General features: G+C 35.8%; 1 protein-coding gene across 1 annotated transcript in view; it reads right to left on the minus strand.

The window, feature by feature from the left end:
- The window catches only part of TBCD (tubulin folding cofactor D), a 445,631-nt gene that overhangs the window by 164,794 nt on the left and 253,423 nt on the right, over positions 1-27,414 (minus strand). Inside the window, exons 19-20 of the mRNA XM_027840857.1 lie at positions 7,914-7,994; positions 2,610-2,683 (exon numbers count right to left, since the gene is read on the minus strand). Of these exons, the coding sequence (XP_027696658.1) occupies positions 2,610-2,683; positions 7,914-7,994 (155 nt within the window). The remainder of the gene's footprint in view (positions 1-2,609; positions 2,684-7,913; positions 7,995-27,414) is intronic.

The raw sequence follows: 27,414 nt of genomic DNA on the forward strand, positions 1-27,414 counted from the left end.
AAAAAAAAAAAAAAAAGGGCAAAAGGCAGGCCCTGTGCTGAAGGAGTTCACAATCTAAGGTAGATCTCTTTGCATTGAATCTTGAGCTTCTTTGTGCTTCAGAACACTTTTTTTTTCATTTCCTCCTGCATTTTCTAGTTTCTAGTAATTCTATTATTACAAAACAATCCTGTCTTATTTGAATTTGATTTCTTTTATACTTGAAGGTTTTTCTCCCTACTTACTCACATTTGCTGTTTGTCATGGAAATCATTAAATCATTAAATTTAACCACAAAGAGTTTAAGAGTTTGCAATATTCAGGGGTTTTTTTGTTTGTTTTCTTGCAGGTGATCAATAGATTCTTTCAAATGACACTTTGTTTTCTGTGTTCAAAAGCTCTGCAGTTTTCTTTTTGTATTTCTTGTATTATGGTGTTCAGACTTTTTTATTTTACTCTACTGGAAAATAAATATAATTCTTTGATTGTCTGTATGCATGCTGTCTTCAAGTTACATCTTTTACTTGAATAGAAGTAATATTTTCTTTTGATATTATTGTTCTTTGCTTCCCAACTTCCAGATTATCCTTCACTTCTACATATTTGAATTCCCAATCATTTTTTCCTTTTTTTTTTTTTGTAAAGCTGACACTTAAAATAAGATTTTCTATTCTGCCAATTACACCTACTATAGAGGCCACAAATTTTGCTTTCATGATTCTTATTTCTCTTTTAAACCAGTCGTGAACACTCTGCTCTGGTTCCAAGTTTTCCCAGGAATCAATGGGTTCTTCTGCCTCATTAGATGTACATTTATTTTCCTTTGTCTTAGAATATTTGCTCATAGACATCTAGACTAATTCAGCTGATCTGGAAGCCATATTTACTCCTATTATTATTATTTTCCCTGCTGGTTTAGTTACTTGTGATCAAGACCTTTAACTAAGTTTTCTTCATCCTGAGATATTGGTTTCATTTCATGATTTTTTTTCCCCTTATGTTCACCAATTACGCAGTTTATGATTCACTCCTCTGAAATGGTGGTTACCACAGAGGCTGGACTCAACGTCATTTTAGCTTCCTCCCATACTGTGCAGTTCATGTTTCACCAGTTTTGGTCTCTCCCTCAAGGATGCCAGTTGTCTTTGCCACCAGCTACCTAAAATACCACATATGCTGACATCCTGTACCAGTTTCCTTTTTCCCTCAGTTCTCTCATTGATTATTGTTATAGCACAGAATACTGTCATGTTGCAGTCCCAACTAGAGTAAACTTTTGCCTTTTGGTTTCCCAGGGTGGGGAAGGAGGGGAGAAGTAGGAGGGGAGGAGTAGGAGAGTTGGTAGAATTGAGTTCTATTAAAAGTCAGCTTGTACAGCCCTGCCAGAATGTGGTATCTGGTGACTGAAGGGGTGCTGAATTAGTACATTAAGGGTTAGGGATTAGCCTTCTCTTTCGTTCATTGTATTTTTACCTCATGGAGACAAGTGACACCACACTATTTCTTACACATAATTCCCATTTTGGAGAAGTCTGAGAAGTCATGAGGAGGGACGAAGTGTCTAACCTCCCCTCTTGTTGGTCACATGACCTGAATTCTGATTGTTGAGATGTTTATCAGTCGTGTCCATCTCTTCGTGACCCTATTTGGGCATGTGACCCTACTTCTTAGCAAAGATGATGGAATAGTTTGCCATTTCCTTCTCCAGCTCATTTTGTAGATGAGGAAACTGAGGAAAACAGGATTAAGTGACTAGCCCATGGTCATGTAGCTAGTAAGTGTCTGCTGCCAGATATGAAATAAGGAAGATGAATCTTCCTGACTCCAGGCCCAGCACTCTATCCACTGAGCCATGGAATTCCCTAGTTTTGGGGGGTGGTTTTTAATAAGAGGGCAACAAATATATATTTGTTGACCATATGCTAGGCACTGTTAAATGCTTTACAAATATTATCTTGAGGGCAGCTAGGTGGCGCCTCTTCCCATACCCCCATCCCAACCCCTGCAGAAAGAAACTAAGACACTACACTTCACCTAAACACTACCATGAATTCCCCTTCCCAACAGTCATGAACCCATGCTCCTCTAGTACCTCAGATGCAGAAATGGAATGGCCACTAACAACACTCTGATAAGCAGGGAGTTGCTGCTATACCCTAAAGAACACCAGGACTTGCCATCTTCCCTACCACTATGCTTTCCTGATTCTTGGGCAATGATCTGATCTGTCACTGTATAAGAGAACCCCTGGGTCCTGCCATCCTCCCTGGTACTGAACTCTTCTCCTGATTTTTAATTTGTACCCCAGTGCCTAGTACATAGGTATATACTTAATAAGTGCATTTTCATTTATTGAACAAAAACCTATTGGTCTCAAAGGGCTGAACCTCTGACACTTTCGTGGTTAAGTTCTACAATAAATTAAAGTTGGCCTTGCACATTAGGCAGATATGCTTTCCCTTGTATACTTATCAGCAACAGATCAAACAGAAAACCTTGATTTCTGAAGAGTTAACCATGCCTCCAAATAACATAAATGTGATCATAGTCACTATTTATCAGTTTTATAGGAAGAATGGGGGTTGATTTTAAGGCTATATCAGGTATATAAAACAGTGACTGATACTTACCAATGGTTATAATATATTCTGGCGCTTGTGGAGTAAGATTATGCAAAGCCTTAGTTGACAGCCCTCGGATAACTCTGAAAAAAGAGGGGGAAATCATTTTTATACTTTTCCCCCCTTACTTTGACAATTCTAGATTTATTTAATTAAAAAAAAGGAGAGGATAGAAAAGATATGCATGTAGAGGAGTCTATGGATATGAGATCATTAATTGTTTAGTTAATTAAGGCTACTAAGATTAGAACAAAAGTAAGCTAAAATGGCAAAACAACAGAAAGAGGCAGTGTTCTTTTAAACAAAAACACTGAATTGTAATACCAAAAGTTTTGCCCATTCCTCATCTCATATACATATACACGTACACATATGCATGCATGTGTATATATTGAGGGATTTATTTCTCTTCAAATTCTTTATGTAAGGGAGCAAAGCAAAGACTATTTCAAACTTTGCCCTTTTCGAGACCTTGAAATCACCAGAGTGGTCTATTCATAGACTACAAATAAATAGCATAAAATTTAGACTGGCTCATTCTGGCTTGTAAATGAAATGAAATTTTGAATGGTTCATTCACAAATTGGAAAGGGAATGCCCCTTTCCAACACGCTTTTTCCTATTAGAGGTGTTAAGAGGCTCCTTAATAGATTATAGGGCTTTGGCTACTAGATGAAGCCAACTGACAATATGAAGGAATATGAGAGAATCAGCTACACCCAGCCAATATAAAACAGACAACTGTAAAGTGAGCTGAGACAGTGAGATATGACAGTCCAGAAGAAAGCCAGCTTATTCTAAAAGGAATCAAGTTTTGAGGATTTACTCTTTATTTTACAAACAGGATGGGAGGAGGGGAAGGGAGAGAAGTAGTTTCTCTCTCTACTCCTACCATTCAGCTGTAAGAACATAGTCATAGGAGATCATTTGCCAAAAATAAAAGCAGATTCAAAAAGAGAAGCAAAGGAGAGGAACAGACCAGGGAGGCCACTGGCAAGATGCCATCTGATACAGGAACAATGTGAGAAATCCATGAGAACAGAAAAGACTTTTGAGGTCTTGGGATATGAATTATCTTGGAGATGTGTGTTCTCTTTGTGTGTTTCCCTCTACTAATGTAAACTCTGTGTCCGCTCACTCTTCCCAGTGATGCAGAGGGTCTGCACCACAGACTTAAGAAGGAATGTTCTGTTACTATTGCTCATTGTAAATAACTTCAGTAAACACCTTTGCTTTGAGCTTACTGTGTTAAATGGCTAACTACTGAAGGTAAACCCACTGATGAGGGCAAATGAACTATAATTTTAGGAGTGTACATACAGATTACTTTCACCTTAATTGTTCTTTTAAGAACCTAATCACCTAGGGTGAGATGGAGGGGACAAAGAAGGAAAGAGGCACAAGGGGAGAACTAAATTGTGGGAGATCATCCCAGACACATCTAGGATGCTCCCCTGCATTTGCAGAGGCCGTGTAGAGAGATTTCTGTTCTGGATTCTCCTCTTTCAATGCCTTAGGATTGTAGAGATCCCCTAGAAAAATTAGTAATTTAGTTTCTTTTATTTTGTTTTTAGACTGTAAATCCAGTTTATTTTCCAATGTATTTCCTTTACAAGTCAGACCAATTCCTTTGAGATGCTTTTTGCTTGGTAGAAAGCTGAGGTATCTGATATCAGTAATATCAGTAATAATGCTATTTTCAGTATGAATATAGAAGCTGATGTGAAAAATATACATGTTGCATCCTTAGAATACTGATACTTATAAGCTTAATGCACCTAGAACCACACGAGTGCCTCATGATTTTAGCGACAAGTACATTCAGAGCATTGTGCAGAAAAGGACAAAACCCTGTTGGTTTTCCATAAATTACCTGAAAATGTAGGCTCTTCTAAAATTCTTAGAAGAATATCTGTTCCAGAAAGTAACTGAAAATGAATTATAAGGGCTCCCCTTTAGGCGTGAGAGGATACTGCATAGAGATAGTATCTGAAAATAGCTTACCAGAACTAACCTTGAAGAAAATGCCAATTGAAGGACCAAGAACAACAGCTATAACTGACACTGAAAGTAGGACCCACCAGGACTAATGCAGAGAACTCAATATGGAAAACCTTAACAGGGAAGTCTTTAGGTCATGGCTAAAGAAATGAGGTTGATTACTAGATAGGCTGAGGGGATCAATTTATGATACCTACATTTAAAAATACAATACTCCAAGATGACTGTATTGAATATGTGCTTATATTGGATAGTCAGTTTAGTTACAGAAAGTTAGATACAGAAAATTCTGACTATACCTAATATGAAGTAACACTTCAGTGACCCAAGAGAGGAATGTAGAGTTGGTGCATGAAAGGCTGAATTCCAAGAAGTCAACATTAGGAAATGAAGCTGGGGCCTGGGCTAGAAGTTAACTTGGATCCAGAAAACAGTTAGCTTGAAATCACTGTCATGAGTTATTATTTCTTATTAATTATTAGAGTCCACTCCATTTGGATATATTAGGACTCCACACAAAAGTAAGTGAAAATTGAGAATGTGAAAGGCATTACTATACTAGACAGTGGATTACAACCTACCATTGTGTAATAGTATTTCTATGAAAACTGTCTGAGGAAAATTCCAATGCAGCCTATGAAAAGGCTAGTCTTAGCGATTATGAGTCACTACTTATAGATAGGTAGTTACCGTTGTAGCCAGATGGAATTAAGTGAAGGGTACACGTTTCATCATATCATAAAAACCATCCATGATTAATGTGAATGTGGTATTGACATGTACACTGATATGTGATATATGTTGATATACACTATTGTTATATACTTCAGTGATGTATAGACTAATATGTAAAGTTATACATACACTACATTCCTATACTTGCCTGATACATATACAATGTACTATATATACTATATATATATACATATATATACACATATATATATACTACATACAATTCTCTTATGTATACTGTTATGTACTGCATGATGCTTGTATTTTGGTTTTATATATGCATGCCTATCTTTTTTTTTTTTTTTTGGCAAGGCAATCAGGACTAAGTGACTTCCCCAGGGTCACACAGCTGGTGAGTATCATGTATCTGAGGCTGGATTTGAATTCAGGTCCTCCTGACTCCAGGGCCAGTGCTCTTTCCACTGCGCCACCTAGCTGCCCCATTATGCATGCTTATCTTACATAAACTGAATATTACTGTGCTAGCAAATTAATTGTATGAAATATGAAGAATGCTAGCTCCACAGACATCCTGGTGTTATCACAAGTTAATTACAGGAATTGTATGCAAGGGTAAGGGATAAAGCCCATTTCAAACTTTCATCCTTTTCAGACACTGAATGATAACACTGAGTGACGTACTTAAAGCTTATAGAAAATAAACAACTTTGAATATGCCTTTTATGGTTTATAAAGGGTACTAAACCTTGATTGGCTCATACTGTAAGTGACCTATTTGCAAATTACAAAAAGGTATGCCACTTTCCGACTTTAGTCAGTGTAAAGATGTGTTTACACTTCTTTTTTTCCTTTTGGGAAAAGAAGTTTCTTAATTAACTTCAGAGTGTTGTAGGAGAAATGGTAGTAAAGTAGGTCGTTGACCATTGGGTGAAAGCAATTGACCACATATGTGAAATGTCAAATGACTGGCTAAGAGGACTTAGTCACATCCTTCAGCAAATATTTTAACTTAAAAAAAAAATAAGTTAGCTCTAAAGTGAACCGATACCACAGCCTCTGGAAGCTGAGATGATACCTATTATTGAGAAAAGATTGTTTTTGAGGACTTGCCCTTCACCTCTGTTCCTGTGCCTCTTGGACAATGGAGCAAAGGAGAGAGAGGATTTCTTTTCCCTTGCCCTTTGGCAACAGACAGTTTAACTACATAAAGGAACAGGTCTAGGGAATCTAATAAGAGTGGCCTTTCCAGACGAATTGCTAGGTACTCAAGTGCAGCACTTTGACTGAATCCAAACTTCACAGAACAAATCCTCTTAATAAAAGGATTTGTTCTGTAAAACTTGGACTACATGGTTGCTGAGGTCACTTGTAATTCTGTGATTCAGCCTATTATCTATTTCAATTAGAGTAATTTAAATCCTTCTAGGCCCAATCCTTTGGGTTTATCCTCATATGAACAGATGTTTTAGTTTCACATTGGCAGCTAAACTTACACTTATCAAAAATATATACAACTTCTGAAATGTTAAGAACAAAGAAGAAAATATAGCAAGTGTTCTCCTGGGAGGCAGTACAGGGAAAAGATGATATGATACATGACACAGATCTAATCCTGATGCAAAAATTTTCAGCTTCAGGAACACAAAAATCTAGATGTCCCAATGTACATATCATTCTTTACGTATTTTCACTTCTTTATTACACCATTCAGGACAGCTTAATGGGTATTTGAAAAGAACTGACCATCTCAAAAACTGGGACACAACTACTTCTGACATTAAAAAGAACTTTCTACAAGAAAGAACAGTGACACCTGCCTGTTACCTGCGAGAGAGTACAGTCTTGCAATGTGATTAAGTGGCTTATTTCCTCAGGGGCTTAATGGTACACCTCTCTTTAGTTGCAATTAAGAACTGGTAGCAGTGACAAAACTTTCTACAGGAAATTAATTTAATCTTCTTATACTCAGTTTTAATGTCTGGCAACACTAATAATCTGTTTATGCTCTAGATTATATGCCTGGGGTTTTCCTTTGAAGTACCAGATTTAACTACCAATGAAATGCTGAGATACCTTATGACTGCTACTATAATTATGAAACTTGCTATTAAAACCTGCTTATCTTGTTATGAGACAACTTGGGCGAACTATAGCTGTCATCACAGTTCTGAGTCAGGGTGGTAATACTATATGTGTATATCTACTGTCACAGGGAAGCCATGTAAGTATACTTAAAGTTACTTTGACATTAAATTGAATCTAACTTTCTACCATTATGCCTACACAAATCCATTTATAAATTTATGACCTTGGAGACACCATATTAAGAACTCCTCAGAGTTATTAAAAAAAAAAAAAGAGGATAATCCACTAATAAGGGGCATTTAAGAGGTCTTTGGTCCTTCATAGACCAAAATTGACATTCTGGGTACTTAAAGCAAGTATGTATGTTTTGGAAAATAAAATGGTCAGGTACTTAAGCTGAAGAAACATGGATAATCCTATTGAAAACCTTTAAAAATAATTTAGTCATTATATTTGAAAAGAAAAGACAACAATAAGATTTTTTGAAGGATGAGAACACACAGTTAAACACATATTCAGAGAGATACTTACCCATCCCAGTGGTTTATCTTCATGTCAATAAGATGGTCTATCATTGATTGAGTATATTCAGCAAAGCCAGCAATATTCACACTGAAAAATAAATCATACACATACATATATATGTGTGTGTGTATATGTGTATATATACACATATATGTATGTTAACATATTTAAATTATTCAGATTTTGATTTCAGCATGTTCTAATACCATATGTGATCATGTCAAAGCAGAAGTCCAATTTGGATTATAATTCAATCAATGACAAATCCACGGAGGGAATGGGCTGAAAGGTCTAGTACAGTCTGATATCTCCAAGGATAACTCTAAAGTAAAAACAAATTACAGGGGCAGCCTAAGATTTGACTCTCACTTCATGTCATTATTATGAATCAAACTGCATCCTCGGACTGACTCTGGTTTATATCTACATACTTGATCTTCAAGGTTAATATACACTCTGAGACCATGCAACCTCATTTTCATCCCAGCTACTTTTTGCCCTGCCCATTCCTGCTCTACTATCCAAACCAGATCACCAACAGCCATGCTTGACAGGAGCTAAACCACCTGGCTCTGAACTTCCTGAGACTAGGCATTTTCATCTTAACCCCAGTCACTTTCAGTCTTTTCTACCTTTCACTTCTTACTGTGACCCAAATAGAGCTATTCTCCAACAGCTTATATCCATTGTTGCTTTACCACATAATCTTCCTCCTCCTTGGCAAAAAAAAAAAAAAAAAAAAAAAAAAAAAAAAAAAAAAAAAAAATTGTTTTCTAAAGACTCTTTTCTATAGAAAGAGTTTTGGGGGATATTTCTATGCCCATCATTTCCATAATATGTGATGCATTTTGGTGCCCTTGCCACCTTCCTTGTCTCACTAGCTCCTTCTGCCTCAGTTGGGAATTTCCCACTAGAATCACATCAACTACAAAACCAGAGGAACTTGGAGATGTTTTTCCTACTTCCTGAAGAACTTTAAAACCCTCTCTAAGTGGTGTGGAAAGGAGAGGTAAAAATAAGAGGGAGAAAAATGTCAGGAAATTTCTCAGCCTCAGTTCCTAGAGAGCCCAGGGAGAATCTCCCTCACCAGAATGGAAGTCAAATACTGTGAGTAGCCAAATAGAAAGGGAAACAAATTTACTAATGTACTAAGAGTGATTGCCTTTGTTAGTAGCACTCCCTTCCTAGTGTACAGATTTGGTCTATTATGATTTTTTGGCCCTCTCAGAGTACATAACCAATAAACAGCATTCTTCAGCATTTAACTAGCCCAATGGAAAGCTGATTACAGAGAGTGATGGGAGGTTCAACTGTTAAGGCCAAGGTCTCCCACTGCATCCAAGGCTATCTCCAGTTGTCCTGATCTATATCTTGCCACTGAACCCAGATGGCTCTAGAGGACAAAGTGAGGCTGGTGACTTTGCACAGTCCTCCCTCACTTAAATCCAATTCACTTGCATGTCATAGCATCACCTCCCTGATGTCATGGTCCTCTCTGAGAAGGAAGGAAAAACAACAACATCTTAATATGAGACCTAGAATCAAATTAATATGAAAAAAGCCTCCAGATATTAACAGATTTCCCCAAGGTTTTACCCACCCTATGGTTACTCACTTAGTAACTTCCCAAACCATAACTTCTTTCCTTGGCCACTATTTCTGTTTTGTCACTCTCATTAGAATGTAATCTCCTTAAAGGGAAGGGGCAGCCTCATTTTTATATTTGTATCCCTATACTTAGCACACTGTTTAGCACACAGTAAGTATAAACAATTTTTTTTTCATTTATGCATTCTATGAGATGTTACTTAAATTACATAAATTTAGACAGGATTATCTAGAACTAGAAATGAGATACTTCATAGAATCGTGGGATCATAGACTTAGTACAGGAAACCTTACAAGTCACTAAGTCCAGCTTCCTCATTTTAGAAGACAAGGAAACTGAGGTTAAGGGAGTTAAATAATTGGCTCAAGGTCACGTTGGTCTGATGCAGGATTTGAATCTTCTTGACTCAAGATTTAACACTCTATCTAAATCTAGCTATGGTGTATATCTTGAACATATAGCTATTCGGTTAATAATAAACAAAGTCTTCACTACCACTATGAGCAGATCAACCAATCCACTTTACCTAGATTTTTCTGAGTTATAATTTAGTTTATTAATGCTAAAGTAAAACTAGAAATGATCTTTCCTAAGTTAATTGAATTGTGTACATATACATAATATGGTCATTTGGGGTCATCTGGGGATTTTCCAAGACTAATTTTCCTAAAAATAAAACATACGAACTTCAGACAGAGAAGAGGCCCAAATGTAAGTAATAAACTTGTATTTTACTTAAAATTAGGGGATTAGATGGAAGGAAACTGAAGTATGTTCTGAGAATGTTAGTAGGAAAGAGCAGAAATTCAATATGGATTATAATGTGTAGGTAAAGGAGTATCAAAGGGGAAAAGGGATCCTACTATACAAAACCTTTTTTTCTGAACTAGAGCAAGAACACTAATGAGAGTGACACTCACTGACTCCCTGGTAATTTTCTCAACTATCATTTACAAGGCTTTGGTTCTCTGAGTGGTGGTAAGAGAATACTATATACATTATAATAATAACACACATAATACATCAGCCATTTAGATTTGTTGTAAAGCATGCATTTCTAATTATGTCCAGCTCCCATCTTAGCCAAGCCTAAGATCAGAATGTTATAGGAACACCCAATTAAGACCTTTCCAAGGAACCAGTTGCTAAAAACTTGGGGAAAACTTAATAAAGAAATGAACACAGATAAAATCTTAACAGCCTAATATATCACATAGAAAAATTTTTTATCAGATATCACGATAAATCCATCTTTCAAGCTTAAAAAATGCTGCCCGACTGTCAAAGACTTACATATTGGGTATACCAGCAGCTGAGCAAGAACCCTTGATTTCTAACTACATAGGCAGGCCCCTACTGAGCAACAATAAGCAAGTGCCATTACTTTTACTTTCACCTCTGATTCCTGCCCAATAATGCAACTCCAGTCAGTAAGAGGAAAGTGTACCACCTACTACTACCCAATTCCACCAAAAGAAAGGTAACTTCAACCCCAACCTTTCTGTTTTTTTGTTTGTTTGCTTGTTGTTGTTTTTTTGTTTGTTTGTTTTTTAGGCAATTGGGGTTAACTTGCCCAGGGTCACACAGCTAGTTAGTGTCAAGTGTTTGGTCTGAGGCCGCATTTGAACTCAGGTCCTTCTGACTTCAGGGCCGGTGCTCTATCCACTGCGCCACCTAGCTGCCCCCCCCCCCAACCTTTCTTAATAACAGAAAATTGAAGAATTCTATATCTAACCTGAAGGCAAAAGGGAAAAAAAGCAAAGAATGTTAAAGGTGATAAATTCCAGATAACATCACCAACATTCATCTCTGCACTTAATAGTTTACAAAATAAGCTCAAATACATTGTCTCTTCTAAACCTCACAACACCCTGATGGGTCAGAAAGGAGAATGATTGTCCCCATTATATATAGATGAAGAAACCTGGGCTTGCCTAAAGTCATAACTGTTAGCAAATGCCAAAGCTGAAACTAGAAACAGGGTATGGTGAGGGTTTTTTTTTCTCTCTCTTATTAAATTTATTCTTTTTCTTTTTTATCAAGAAAATTAATTTATTAAGAAAATTTATTAAGAAAATTAAATTTAAGGTTTAAATTAAGAAATTAATAATTAAAATAAATTAAATTATATTAAATTAAGAATAAATTAAGAAAAATAAATTAAGAAAATTAAGAAAGTACCTTCCTGACTCAGTTGGCTTCTAAATTTCCTTTGGCTCTCTTCTGCCTTTTTTAAAAAACTATTTCAGTAATGCTATTTTTTTTTTCTTTTCTGAATAACTGTCACACCCAGTTACTTGCCTGATCCCATAACTATATCTGAAAACAGTCCCTTGTAACAAATAACTATAGTCACATAAAACAAATTTATACGTTGGCAGTGGCTGTAAATATATGTCTCACTGGGCACCTACAATCCATCAGTTCTCAACCAAAAGATGGTAAATATGCTTCCTCATCAAGCTTCTGATTTTAAGATAGGCTATAGCATTGATCAAAGTTCTTAAGTATTTAAAAGCTGCTCTCCTTAACGTTATTGTAGTCATTGTATACACTATTGTCTGGGTTCTGCTCAATTTACTCTTCATAAGTTCATACAAGTCTTCCCAGGTTTCTGTGATATTATCTCTTTTGTCATTTCTTCCAGTAATATTATTCCATTACGCTACAATACCATAATTTGTTCTATTTCTCCAATTAATGGGCATATACTTTGCTTATAATCATTACCTTAACAAAAAGTGTTGATATACAAGGCCTAAAGTCAGGAAGACCCGACCAAATCTGGCCTCAGACACTTATCAGCTGTGTGAACCTGGGCATGTCACTTAACCCTGTTTGCCTCAATTTCCTTATCTATAAAATGAGCGGGAGAAGGAAATAGCAAACCACTATAGTATCTTTGCCAAGAAAATCCCAAATGGGATCACAAAGAGTCAGACACAATTGAAATGACTCAACAAGTGATATTTTTACATACATGGGTCCCCTTCCTTTCAGTTTTAATTTATAGAGGTGTATGTCTACCAATGGTTAGTGCTAAAACAAAGGATATGCACAATTTTATGACTTTGGGAGTTTAGCTCTGAATTGCTTTCTAGAATGGTGAAATCAATTCATAACACCACCAACAGTGCATTAGTGTTCTTGTTGGCCCATCAGTCAACAAGTATTTATTAAGCATCTACTATGTGCCAGGCTCTGTATTAAGTGCTGAAGATACAAGAAAAGGCAAAAAATAGTGCCTGTTAAGAAAAAGTTCACATTCTAATGAAAGGGAAACATGTTGAGTATTTAGTGCATAATAAAGTTGTACTTTATTACTAATTTTTTAAATTTATTTTTATTACTAATTTAATATTTTACTAACTATAAAAAAAATCTTTGCAATTTCTCTGATAAAGCTCTTATTTACAAGATATATAAGTAACTGATATAATTTATAAGAAAAAGAGACATTCCCTAATTGATAAATGGTCTAACGATATGAACAGAAGAAACTTAGACAATATATATGTAGCCATGTAAAAAATACACTCCAAATCACTACTAACTAGAGAAATGCAAATTAAATCAATTCTGAGGTTCCATCTTATACCTATTAGAATGACAAAGATGACAAAAAAGAAAAATAAGTGTTAGAGTGGCTGTGGGAAAATAGGCATTTGATATACTGTTGGGTAGACTGATGACTGGGTGCAAACATTCTGAAAAGCAATTTGAAATTATATACAAAAAGTTTTACAAAAAAATAGCAGAGTCCTTTACGTATGAAAATATTTATAGCAGCTATTTTTTTAGTGGTACAAAATACTGAAAACTAAATATCAACTGAGGAATGGCTGAGTAAGTTGTGGTATATGATTATGATAGAGCACTACTGTGCTGTTAAGAAATGAGGAAACAGATTTCAAAACGACATGGAAAGACTTACATGAACTAACACAGTGAAATAAAGAGAACTAGAAGAATAATTTATACTATATTATCAAAAGAATAAAAATTAACTATTTTGAGGGCTTCATAGACTGATGAAGAATGAAATTCACAGAACCTAGGGAAAGTGATTTATACTGTAACAATAATATTATTAAAAATAAAAAAATTTTTGAAAGCTGTGAGAACTATGATCAATACAATGACCATTCTTGATTCCTGAGGACCAATGAAGAAATATGCTATACATGACAGAGAGGTGATGCATTTAGGGTACAGAATGAGACACATACATCTCTATGTTTGTATACAACCATTGAGGGAAATCGTTTTAATTGACCACACACATTTGTCACAAAAATTTTGGGTTTTTTACCCCAATGAGCTGGGATTGGGAGGGAAAGAAAATAGATCTGTGTTCATTTTTTTTAATTGTGGGAGGTGCAACACATCTTTCATGTAAGATCATCATATTATTACAAGAGACTACTCACAGGTGGAAGTAACCTGGAAATGTTTGTAATGTAAAAACAAAACACATCAATAAAACTTTTAAAATATCTAGATACATACATTCAAGACATATACAGAGTAGATGAAAGTAATTTGAAAGGTAAAAGCATTATCAACTAAACTGCATCTTGAAAGAAGGCGAGGAAACTAAGGCAGAGATAAGAAGGGAGAGAATTACAGGCATGGAGGAAAACCAGTACAAAGGCATGGTGATGGGAGATAGAGAACTGCGTTCCAGGAACTGCAAGGAGGAAAAAAGTAGTTGGCCCATCCAGAATCCACGAGAGAGTTAAGATGGAGACAAATTATCAAGAACTTTAAATTTAAAATGGAAGGGTTTATATTTTATCCTGAAGGTAACAGGGAGCTCCTTAGAAAAGAGAATTGACATGCTAAGTAAAGACAACTTGAGGAAGAAAGATCAGTTCAAAGGCTAGTCCAGGGAAGAGGTAAATGAATAAATTAGGGTTGGCTGAATCAATGGGGAAAAGAGGAAACTTACAAGAGATGGGAAAACAAAAACTCTAAGACTAGACAATGAATTGGATATGTATGTGGAGTGAATGAAAGTAAGCAATAAAAGATATTTGTCCTGGGGTGCCTGGGTAGATCGTGCTGCCCTAAGCTGAAACAATCTGATATTTCCAAGAGACAAATGTGCCTCATGGGAAAGTTAAAGCTGGACATAAAGATTTAGGAATGTATGCATACAAATGATTAAACACATGACTGCTGATAAAATCACCAACTGAAATAGTATAGAGCAAAAAGATGGGGGCCCAGGACATTGCAGACTTCCAGAGTGAGAAGGTATGATATGGATGAAGAACAAGTAAAAGAGACTGAGGAGTGAAATATGAAAACCAAGAGAGAGCAGGGTCACAAAAAATTGCCAGTTTCCTTTGTTGTGAATCATTGCCAAATAGATATGGAAGAGGTAGAATCTCAAAGTTCTTTTAATTTGCATTTCTTTTATTAGTAGTAATTTGGAACATCTTTTTCAATATAGTTGTTGAGAGCTTAGATTTCTTCCTCTGAAAACTTCCTTTTCATATCTTTTTAAGAAAGACTCTTATTCTTATACACTATATAAATTTCCCATATATCTTAGACATCAGACTTTAATCAGAGAAATCTGCTGAGATTTTTCTCCAAGTTCCCTTCTAAATCTTTCACCTAAATTTAATTACCTGCTGCACATTCTCCATCTTTGCTTTTAATAAGCCTTTTCAAAAGGAGTATCTTTTTTCTCAGACTTCAAGTATTGAAATGAATAATGAAATGAAAATCTCATTTTGGAAAAAATGGTCATCAAACTTAGGGTATCTATTGGCATTTATTGAGTAGGAAGTGACATAGTCAGATCTATAAGAAGAGAATCTGAGAGATTTTAAGAAAAATCCTTTACATAGCTATGTGGAAAATAGACACCAACAGCTAGAGAGTCCTAAGGCAGACCAATTACTGCCATTCCAATAGTCTAATTGAGAGGTGATGAGGACCTAAACTGAAGTGGTGGCTGTGATAGTAGGAAGATGGAAGATATATGACAAATGGTTTCTTTCTTTTTTTTTTTTCCAGATGATATAATGGTATATTTAGAGAATACACTAAAATCTACTTGAAATAATTAACAGGTCTATCAAAGTTGCGGGACATAAAATAAACCCACATAAATCATCTGCATTTCTATATACTATTAACAAAGTCAGCAACAAGAATTAGAAAGATAAATTTCATTTAAAGTTACTGCAGATAGCTTAAATATTTAGGAGTCTACCTGCCAAGACAAAACCAGGAACTATATGAACACAATTAAATCCATCTGGCCTTGGTTACCTTTTAATACCCTAGTAGCATCACATGTAGATGGCTACTATTTGGGAGACTTGTGCTATGATGGTCAGTTTCTCATAATTAGATTAAGGATAATATATATTCAGTTACATTGGTAAGTCCCAATCATTTAAGGATAGCAGGCTGGCTCAGTTCAAGTTTTCATGACTAGATTCCATTATTCTGTAATTTTATTTATTTATTTTTTTGTTTTCAGCATTTACTTCCACAAGATTTTGAGTTCCAAATTTTCCCCCCATCTCGCCCCTCCCCACCACCCCAGGATGGCATGCATTCTGAATACCCCTTCCCCTAGTCTGCCTTCCCTTCTATCTCTCTCCCCTTCTCTTATCCCCTTCCCCTTCAATTTTCCTGTAGGGCAGGATGGATTTCTGTACCCCATTTCCTGTACTTCTCATTTCCCAGTTGCATGTGAAAACATTTCTTTTTAAACATGTTTTTAAAACTTTGGGTTCCAAATTTTCTCCCTTTCTCCCTCCCCACCTACCCTCATTGATAAGGCAAGCAACTAAATATAGGTTATATATGTGCAGTTATGCAAAACACTTCCATAGTAGACATGCTGTGAAAAAACAACTATTTCCCTTAGTCCTATCCCACCCCCCTCATTTATTCTATTCTTTCTTTTGACCCTGTCCCTCCTCAGAAGTATTTGCTTCTGATTACTCCCTTTCCCAATCTGCCCTCCTCTCTATCATCCCCCTACTCTCTTGTCCCCTCCCCCCCATTGTCCTGTAGGGTAAGATAGATTTCCATACCCAATTGAGTGTATGTTATTCCCTCCTTAAGTCAAATCCTATGAGAATAAGATTCACTCATTCCCTCTCACCTTCCCGTTTCCCCTCCACTGTAAGAGCCTTTTCCTTTCTGTTTTTTGTGAGATAATTTACCTCGTTCTACCTCTCCCTTTCTCCTTCTCTCAGTATAATCCTCTCTCACCCCTTAATTTTATTCTCCAGATATGACCCCTTCATTTTCAACTCACTTTGTGCCCACTATCTATCTATCTATATCTATATATACATACATATAATTTTTTCCCCTCCAACTACCCTAATACTGACAAAGGTCTCACGAGTTACAAATATTATCTTTCCATGCAGGAATGTAAACAGTTCAACCTTAATAAGTCTCTTATGATTTTCTCTTTCCTGTGTAACTCTTCATGTTCCACTTGAGTCTTATATTTGAAAATCAAATTTTCTATTCAGCTCTGGTCTTTTCATCAAGAATGCTTGAAAGTCCTCTATTTCACTGAATGACCATTTTTTCCCCTGCAGGGGTATACTCAGTTTTGCTGGGTAGGTGATTCTTTGTTGTAAGCCTATCTCTTTTGCCCTGCGGAATATTATATTCCATGTCCTGTAGTCCCTTAATGTAGAAGCTGCCAAATCTTGTGTTACCCTGATTGTGTTTCCACAATACTTGAATTGTTTCTTTCTGGCTGCTTGTAATATTTTCTTCTTGACCTGGGAACTCTGGAATTTGGCTACAATATTCCTAGGAGTTTTCCTTTGGGGATCTCTTTTAGGCGGTGATTGGTGGATGCTTTCCATTTCTATTTTGCCCTCTGGTTCTAAAATATCAGGACAGTTTTCCTGGATAATTTCTTGAAAGATGATGTCTAGGCTCTTTTTTTGATCATGGCTTTCAGATGGTCCAATAATTTTTAAATTCTCTCTCCTAGATCTATTTTCCAGGTCAGTTGTTTTTCCAATGAGATATTTCACATTGTTTTCTAATTTTTCATTCTTTTGGATTTGTTTTACAGTGTCTTGATTTCTCATAAAGTCACTAGCTTCCAATTGCTCTGTTCTAATTTTTAAGGAAGAATTTTCTTCAGTAAGCTTTTGGACTTCCTTTTCCATTTGGCCAATGTTGCTTTTTAGGGCATTCTTCTCCTCATTGGCTTTTTGGACCTCTTTTGCCATTTGGGTTAGGCTATTTTTTAAGGTGTTATTTTCTTCAGTGTTTTTTTGGGTCTCCTTTAGCAAGCTGTTGACTTGTTTTTCTTGATTTTCTAGCATCACTCTCAGTTTTTCCTCTACTTCTCTTACTTGTTTCTCAAAATTCCTTTTGAGCTCTTCCAAGGCCTGGGACTGATTCATATTCTTCTTGAAGGCTTTGGATGTAGGAGCTTTGGCTTTGTTGTCTTCTTCTGGTTGTATGTTTTGATCTTCTTTGTCACCAAAGTAAGATAATATAGTCTGACTCTTTTTGCACTGCTTACTCATGATCCAGGCCAATTACTTGAGTTTTAAACTCTTTGTTAAGGTAAAAGTCTGCTTCCAATGTGAAGAATGTGCTGTCCCAAGCTTCGGGGGTTTGTACAACTGTTTTCAGACGTACTTCTAGGGACCTGTAAATTTTCAGTTCTTCCAAGGTACTATGATGAGGGTCAACGTGTTTTCTCCCCACTGCCACAACAAGCTTCACCACACCAGCATTCCTCCTTGCCCCAGGACCGCCCCTCAGAACTGTGACCCAGATCCAAGCACAAGCAAGAGATTCCTGCCTCAGCTCTGGCAAAGAGATCCCTGCAATCCCCGTCTGATGAGCCACTCGATTCCCCCTCAGTCTGTGGCCCAGAAGCTCAGGAAACAGGCACAGCCCTGGACTGCCCTTGAGACTTGTGGCTGAGACCTAGCTCCTCTCTCACTGCAGTCACAGACTTTTCCCACTGACCTTCCAAGTTGTCTTTGGCATTCTGGAAGCCGCCTCAGCTGCCCACGATTCAGTCCTCTCAGGCCTGCTCCAGGGTCGCTGCGGCCTGTGCACCCACGCTGAACTGCGCTCCTCTCCCAGCCCGGCATGATATACCTTTCCGATCAAACATCCAGGCTGTCTTTGGCTGGAAATTTGTTTCACTCTGTCTTTTTGTGGGTTCTGCTGCTTTAGAATTTGTTTAGAGCCATTTTTTATAGGTATTTGGAGGGGTTTGGGGGGGAGAGCTCAAGCAAATCACTGCTTTCCCTCCGCCATCTTGGCTCCTGACAAATGTTTTCAAGATATAAAACGTAAGATTTAGTAATGGACTGGCTATGTGAGGTGAGGAAATACGAGGAGTCAAGGAAAATGCTATGGTTATGAATCTGACAAACCTAGAAGAATAGTAGTGCCACTAACAGAAATAGAGAAGTTTGGAAAAGGTGTGGGTTTGAGGAGGAAAGACAGTAAGTTTTGTTTTGAATGAGTTGATTCTGAAATAGCTCCAAGACACCTAGTTTAAGATGTCCAACAGTAAGTCGTTAATGTGGGAGTGAAACTCAAGGGAAAGACTGGAGCTGAATAAATACATCTGCGATAATTAAGCCCATGAGATTGGATGAGATCACTTAAAAAGAATGTAGAAAGAAAACAGAAAAGGGCCTAATACAGAGCTTTGGGGACACCCAGGATGATGAGTCAGCAAAAGAGACAGAATCAAGAGGAGAGAGTAGTCAACAGTGTCAAATGCAGCAGAGAAATCAAATAGAATGAGGACAGAGTAAAGACTATCCTAAACGTGTCCCCCTAAGCAAATTGGTCCTCAGTTTGACCTACAGACCTTCCACTCCTCAGTATTCTTCCAGGCCATCATAATTTTACTTTCCTCCCTTCAACATTTACTATCTTTTACTTTTGAATTCCTTTTCCCTTTGTTATATTGCCATTCACACCAAACCCAACTCTGGTTTACTCCTACCATTCAACACTCCTCTAATTCCTATTCATATGTTACTTAGCAGAGCTGGAGGATATCACACAACCATGCTAACTAGGTCTATAACAAATTTATGTTATTAAAATCCAGTACTCAATGCAGAAAAGCAATTCTTTTACTCTTAATTACTTGATTCTCTACCTCACTTATCACAGTAGGTATTTCAAGCTTTCTCCTTTCTACACATTCCCTGCATCCTCACCTCATACTTTATTGAAAACTAGAATCTATTCACTTTGCCCTCCTTCCTTCTCCTATACTGTGCATCTCAAAAACCTTTGACATCAGAACTCATTCTCTCCTTCTTGATTATAGTCTGGTGAAGATGTGGCACTTTTCACCAAAGCCAACTGTTGAAATTATTCCTTTCCATATCTTCTAGCAGACCACCCCAACAATCTTTCCATCTTACCTATTTATAATCTTTGATCTCCTGGCTCTTCCTAGCCTAGATTTTCCGACTTCCCTGTTACCTTACAACCATGTCAGGGTCTCCCCTACCCTTTAAAAAAATAAGTCCTCATTTGATCCTACCATCCCCTCAAGTTATCATCTTATACTGCTCTTTCACAGAAAAATTCTTAGAAAAAAATCTATCTACACTCCTTAATTCCACATCCTCTACTCTCACTCACAACACAACTTGGTCAGCTTATATCAGTCTTATAACATAATCATTCAACTGAAACTACTCTTTCCAAAGTCAGCAGTGATTTCTTAACTGTGAAATCTCATGGCCTTTTTTCAATCCTCATTCTTCCTGACCAAACTTTAGCATTCAACTCTACTTTCCTTTTGTGTTCCTGTGCTAGATAAGGTGATCATCCATGTCCTGCCCCATAACTACAGGAGTATACCAATCAACTCTGCCCTGAGATATTTCCTTCTCTCTCTCTCTCTCACTACAATCTCTCTCTCTGGGTGACCTCATCAGCTCTCATAGGTACAATTTTCATCTCTATGAAGATGACTTCCATATCAGCCCTATTCCCTTTCCCGAGCTCTAGTCCCACATTACTAACTACGTATTGGACATATCAAACTGAATATCCCATAGGCATCTTAAACTTACTATGATAGAAACACAACTCCCTATATTTCCCCTCAAACCCATCCCTTTTATGAACTTCTTTATTTCAGAAAAGGGTACTACCATCATTCAAGCAACCCAGCTTCGAAGTCTTGGAGTAATCCTCAACTATTAACCCCTCCACATACCTTGAGTTCTTTTGAGTTCAATCCAAAAAAATAAAATCCATCTGAAAGAGGTTCACACACCACACGAGACCAGTGAATTCTATCACTACAATATCTCTCATTTCTGGACCCTTCTCTACACTCACAGAGTCACAACCCTGGGTCAAGCCACCATTATTTCCTGCCTGAATAGTATCCTAATTGGTTACCCTGCTTCTAAGTCTCTTCCCAATCCAAATCAATGGAACCTCCACATAGCTGCCAAAGTGATATTCCTAAAGCATAGGTCTAATGATGTCACTTCCCTACTCAATAAACTCCAAGGGCTTCCTCTTACATGGCCATTAACCTAAACTAGGTCTTTATCACCTCTTGTCTAGACTACAATAATAGGCTTCTAACTTTACTCTAAAATCTGTTGCTCCAAACACCACTCTCAAAGAAAAGTGTCATACACTAATGTATTTATCATCTACACTCATTTCCATTTTCCATATATACCTTTCAAATTCTAAGTTGGATAATGAGCTCATTACATAGTCATATCAATAACTATGTTTTTTTCTCATCATAATAGTTTCTGTATTTTTTTTTCAAAATTTTGCTCTTTATAACATTTTTCATTCCTCCTGTGCTGACTTCATCTATAGAACTTAAAGATATGGAATTGCATCTGTTCTTCCAAATCCATTCTATGGCCAGCTATACCCAGCTTTTTTCTATCATAAATCTAAGCTAGAATGGTCCCTTCTAAGAACCCTAAGGTTCTTATCATTTCTACAACCAATTCCTTCATGTTGATCAGACTGAGGTCTAGAATAGAAATTCACTTTATAACTGTACCTCCATTGACTTCATAAGAGTGCACCTAGGATAAAATAAAAACTCCTCAGCCTTGCATTCAAGGACCTCTATAATCTGACTCACACTGACCCTTTTCCCAACTTTAATGTACATTAATGAATAACTAGTTAACTAATAGTGATGATTCATCTTTCTTCTTCCCTTTCTGATCTGTGTCAAAGTCTTCTACCCTGAAATCTCCAACTCTAATCTCTTCTGTCTCTTCATATCACAAATTAATTACAGCAATGTTGTTATACAATATAAACACATTTGTAAAACATTACAGAGAAAAGGGTGGATTTTTATAAGTATATAGGATGATATTATTTGGAAAACAAAATGAGCTTTAAGTTATTTTTAACATTTACGCTGTCTTCTAAGAACAGATATTGTTGCTACTGAATGTCAATAAACTTTATGTGTTAAATGACCATATATATTTAGGTTGATCTTATTTTGAAGGAAGATTACTTGTACCGGAAGAGATTGACAATTGCTATAAAACTCTATAAAGCTGCATTTCTCTAGCTCAGAGATAGGGAGAATTTAATCTGCCTCAGTAGAAATCTATTTACAATTACTAAAAATTGACTCTAAAGATCAGATTTTCTTCTGAAATATGCCAGACTGAAATTCTTAAGTATTTTCCTTAGCAGATTATTTTAACACATTTGAGCAAGCAAATGCAATATTTGCTGAGCCTTCGAACCTCAGTTTCATCTTTGTTCAATAAATTCTGCATATGATGAACAATAATAGAAACATATACATCAGCTCTAAGAGAAATAGGGAGAATGTTTGGTAGTGTGTAGGAAAGAAACCATGTGGATAATGAAGTGGGAGTCAGTGAAAAACTAGCTGGAAGAAAGAAAAGGGAATTAGAAAGTAACTGCACAGGAAAATAATTGTAAAGGTGCTATCTTAAAATAACAAAAAGCCTATCCCTTGAATCAAGGTTCACATACTTTTTGTATTTATAACTAACATTTTTTTGAATTGATAATCAATCAATTAGCATTTAATTACCTATTAACTAACAGGCAATGTATTAAGCCCAAGGGATACGAATAAAGATAAAAAGTACCTGCTCTCAAGAAGCTCACCGTATAAAAGGGCAGACAACATATAAACAAGTAGGTAAAAACAAGATATGTACAGGATAAACTGAGTGTAATCTCAAAGGGAAGGCCTAAGATTAAGGAAGAACCAGTTTCTATAAATGATGCCCACAAAAAAAGCATTAATATGCAATGTAATGCTTAACAATCAAATGGTGTTTCATTAAATCATAAAGGAAAATGATGTTTCTCTTTTAAACCAATGCAATAAAGCTGTACATCCCTCAAAAATACCTAGAAAACTTATTAAGATAATGTTTGTTTTCTTGTATATTTGTTAGTTTTAGGAAGTTAAAGATGTTTGTAAATATCATGTGAAAGAATATTTGTGAGAAAATGCCTTTCTTCAAATCTGACATTAAGATATGACATTGTTAAACACAGGTAATTTAATTGTATAAGTTTCATCTCAAGTATCTGGCTGTCACTCATACAAAAACAATATCAAGATAAAAAAGTCTGACACAATTTGTTTGCAATAGAGTAGTGAACCCTTTTTGGACTGCATTAAAGAAAAAAATACCACCACTTCAGGGGGAAAACACTTTATTAAGAAAAGCAAATATAATTCAATGTTACAAAAGATTCCGTTAAAGACATTCAGTAAATTATAAGTCCTGGAAGTAACCTGCTATACTATTAGCCTGAAAGAATGAATATATTTGCTTGAAGTGACCATTTTCTCGCCAGGTAAAAATACATAACTTAAAGATCTCAACACACTTATCCTTATATCAAACCACCTTGGAAGAACTGAAAACTTACAGGTGACTAGTAAAAACAGGTGAAAACAGCTGTACAAAAACCCCTTAAGGTTGGGATAGTGTACCCTCCACCCTGGAAGCAGTGTGCCATTTTAACAAAGAATTAAAAGTCAAGTAATAGGCTGGGGAAAAGAGAAAAAAAAAAGAGAAAAAAACTCTCACTATAGAAAGTTACTCCGGTAATAAGGAAGATCAAGACACACACTCAGAGGAAAACAACAAAGTCAAAGCTCCTACATTCAAAATAAAATATGAACTGGTCTCAGGCCATGGAATAGCTCAAAAAGAATTTTGAAAATTAAGAAAGAGAGGCAGAGGAAAAATTGGGAAGAGAAATGAGATGATGCAAGAAAATCATGAAAAGCAAGTCAACCATGTGGTAAAGGAGACACAACAAAACACTGAAGAAAATAACACTTTAAAAAATAGACTAGGCTAAAAGTAAAAAAGGTCCAAAAAGCCAATGAGGAGAAGAATGCTTTAAAAAGCAGAATTAGCCAAATGGAAAAAGAAGCACAAAAATTCACTTAAGAAAAAAACTTAAAAAGTAGAATTGGTCAAACGCAAAAGGAGATTCAAAAGCTCACTGAAGAAAATAATTCCTTAAAAATTAGAATGGAGAAAATGGAAGCTAATGACTTTATGAGAAATCAAGAAACAATCAAAAAAAATCAAAAGAATGAAAAAATAGAAGACAATGTGAAATATCTCACTGGAAAAACAACTGACTGGGAAAATAGATCCAGGAGAGATCACTTAAAAATTATTGGACTACCTGAAAGCCATGATCAAAAAGGAGCCTAGACATTATATTTCAATAAATTATCAAGGGAAATTGCCCTGATATGCTAGAATCGAAGGTAAAATAGAAACCGAAAGAATCCACCAATCACTTCCTGAAAGAGATCCCAAAACGAAAACTGCCAGGAATATTACAGCCAAATTCTAGAGCTCCCAGGTCAAGGAGAAAATATCGTTAAGAAGCCAGAAAGAAACAATTCAAATATCAGGTAGTCATACGATAAAACAAGATTTAGCAGTTTCTATATTAAAGGATAAGAGGGCTTAGAATATGATATTCCAGAGGGCAAAAGATTACAACCAAGAATAACCTAACGAGAAAAACAGAATATTTCAGGAGAAAATACTTCAGGGGAGAAAATGGACATTTAATGAAAGAGAGGACTTTCACGCATTCCTGATGAAAACACTGGAGCTGAATAGAAAATGTGACTATCAAATACAAGACTGAAGAGAAACATAAAAAGGTAAACAGGAAAAGGAAATTATAAGGGACTTAATAAGGTTAAACTTTCCTATGTGGGAAGATGACACTTGTAAATCTCATAAGAACATTCTCATTATTAGGGCAAATAGGAATAAAAATAGACAAAGGGCCCCAGTGTGAGTTGAATATGAAGGGATGGAATCTAAAAAATAAAATTAAGTGGTGAGAGAGGAATGTATTGAGAGAAACAGAGAGGGAGGGGTAGAATGGAGTAAATTATCTCACATAAAAGTAGCAAGAAAAAGCTTTTACATCTGAAGGGAAGAGGGGGGAGGTGAGAAGAAGTGAGTGAACCTTACTTTCATCAGAATTGTCTCAAAGAGGAAATAACATACACACTCAGTTGGGTACAGAAATCTATCTTACCCTACAAGAAAGTAGGAGGGGAAGAGGATAAGAAAAGGGGGAGTAGTGATAGAAGAGATGGCAGATTGGGGGAGGGAGTAGTCAGAAGAAAAACACTTTTGAGGAGGTGCAGGGTGAAAGGAGAGAGAGAACAGAATAAACAGGATGCAGTGGTAGGAGGTGAACAATGGTAACTTTCAAAAGAAAAATTTGAAACAAGTTTCTCTGATAAAAAGAAACATATAGAGACATACAGAGAACTTATTCAAATTTATAAAAATAAGAGGCATTCCCAATTGATAAATGATCAAAAGATATGAACAGTTTTCAGATAAGGCAATCAAAGCTATCTATAGCCATATGAAAAAATGCTCTAACTCACTATTGACTGAAGAAATGCACATTAAAACAATTCTGAGGTACTTCCTCATACCTATTAGATTGACTAATAAGACAGAAAAGGAAAATGACAAATTGTAGAGGCGATGTGGGAAAAATGGGGCATTAATGCACTGTTGGTGGAGTTGTGAACTGATTCAACCGTTCTGTAGAGAAATTTGAAACTATGCCCAAAGGACTATAAAACCATGCATACCCCTTGAGGTAGCAATATCACTACTAGGTCTGCATCCCAAAAGAGATAAAAAACAAAAAGGAAAAGGACCTGTCTTTACAAAAATATTTGTAACAGCTCTTTCTCTTATAATAGCAAAGAATTCAAAATTAAGGTGATGTCCATCAACTGGGCAATGGCTGAACAAGTTGTGAAATCTGATTGTGATGGAATACTATTGTGCTATGGGGAACAATGAGCGAGATGCTCTTGGAAAAGCCTGGAGAGACGCATGAGCTGCTGCAAAGTGAAATATAGTATGTACAAAGTAATAGCAATATTATAAGATGATCAAAGATCCAAGATAACTGTGAAGAGCTTATGATGAAAAATGCTATCCATGCCCAGACAAAGAACTGATGGTGTCTGAATACAAATTGAAGCACACTTTTTTTTTTGCTTTATTTTTCTTCAGGGTTTTTTTTTTTGTCTATGTTTTCTTTCACAACATGACTATTATGAAAATGTTTTGCATGACTACACATGTATAACCTATATCAAATTAGTTGCCTTTTCAGTAAGGGCAGGACAGAAAGGGAGGGAAGGAGAGAATTTAGAATTCAAAAGTTTTAAAAATGAATGTTAAAAATTGTTTTTACATGTAACTGGGAAAAGTAAAATACTAAATAAAAAGAAAAAAGTTCACTGACTATACAATAGAATAAAATAAAATTAAAATTAAAAGTTCACTGACTATACAATAGAATAAAAATGATACTACACATCAAAATGTGGCAAGTCCTCAAAAAAATGGGAGTATCAGATCATCTTACTTGTCTTCTGAGGAATATGGATGTGGGTGAAGAAGCAACAGTAAGAACAACTGACAAGTTTAAAGAATAAATTAAAGAAAAAACAATTGACAACAAACAATATACCAAAATTTGTAGGACGCTGCCAAAACAGTAACTAAGGGAAAATTTCTCTCTAAACACTTACATTAATAAAGAAAATAAAGAGCAGATCAATGAACTGCCAATCCAACTAAAAAAAGTAGAAAAAGAACAAATTTAAAATCTCCAATTAAAGACCAAAGGAGAGATTAATATAATTGAAAGTTTAAAAAAAATTGTACTTATAAATTAAACTAGGAGCTTGTTTTATGGGAAAAAATAGATAAATCATTGGTTAATTTGATTTTTAAAAATACTAAAACTTTTTAAATAGACTAAAATTGGTTGGTTTGATTTTTCAAAATACTAGCAGTATCAAAAATGAAAAAGGTGTATGTACAATGAATTAATATGAAATTCAAGTAATTATTACGAATGCTCAATTACATGCCAGAAAAAGCAACAATCTAAGTAAAAGATGAAAATTTACAAAAATATAAATTGACCAGATTAACAGAAGAGGAAATAGAATACTTAAAGAATCCAGTCTTAGAAAAACAAATTGAACAAGCCATAAATGAGCTCCTAAGAAAAAAATCCCCAGGACTAAATGGATTAAAAATTAATTGTACCAAACACTGAAAGAACAACTAATTCCAATTCTATATAAACTGCTTCTTTTTTTATTCTTTTTATGACACAAATATGGTTTTGATACCTAAGTCAGGAGGAGCAAAAACAGTGAAATAAAACTATAGAACAATTTCCCTAATGATGCAAAAACTTTAAATACTAGCACAGACATTACACCAATTATTACAAAGATCATACACTGTGACCAGGTGGGATTTATACCAGGAATGAAGGGCTGGTTCAATATTAGGA

Source organism: Vombatus ursinus, unplaced genomic scaffold (assembly GCF_900497805.2).
Source record: "Vombatus ursinus unplaced genomic scaffold, bare-nosed wombat genome assembly UNPS02004704.1, whole genome shotgun sequence".
Classification (NCBI taxonomy): Eukaryota; Metazoa; Chordata; class Mammalia; order Diprotodontia; family Vombatidae; genus Vombatus; species Vombatus ursinus.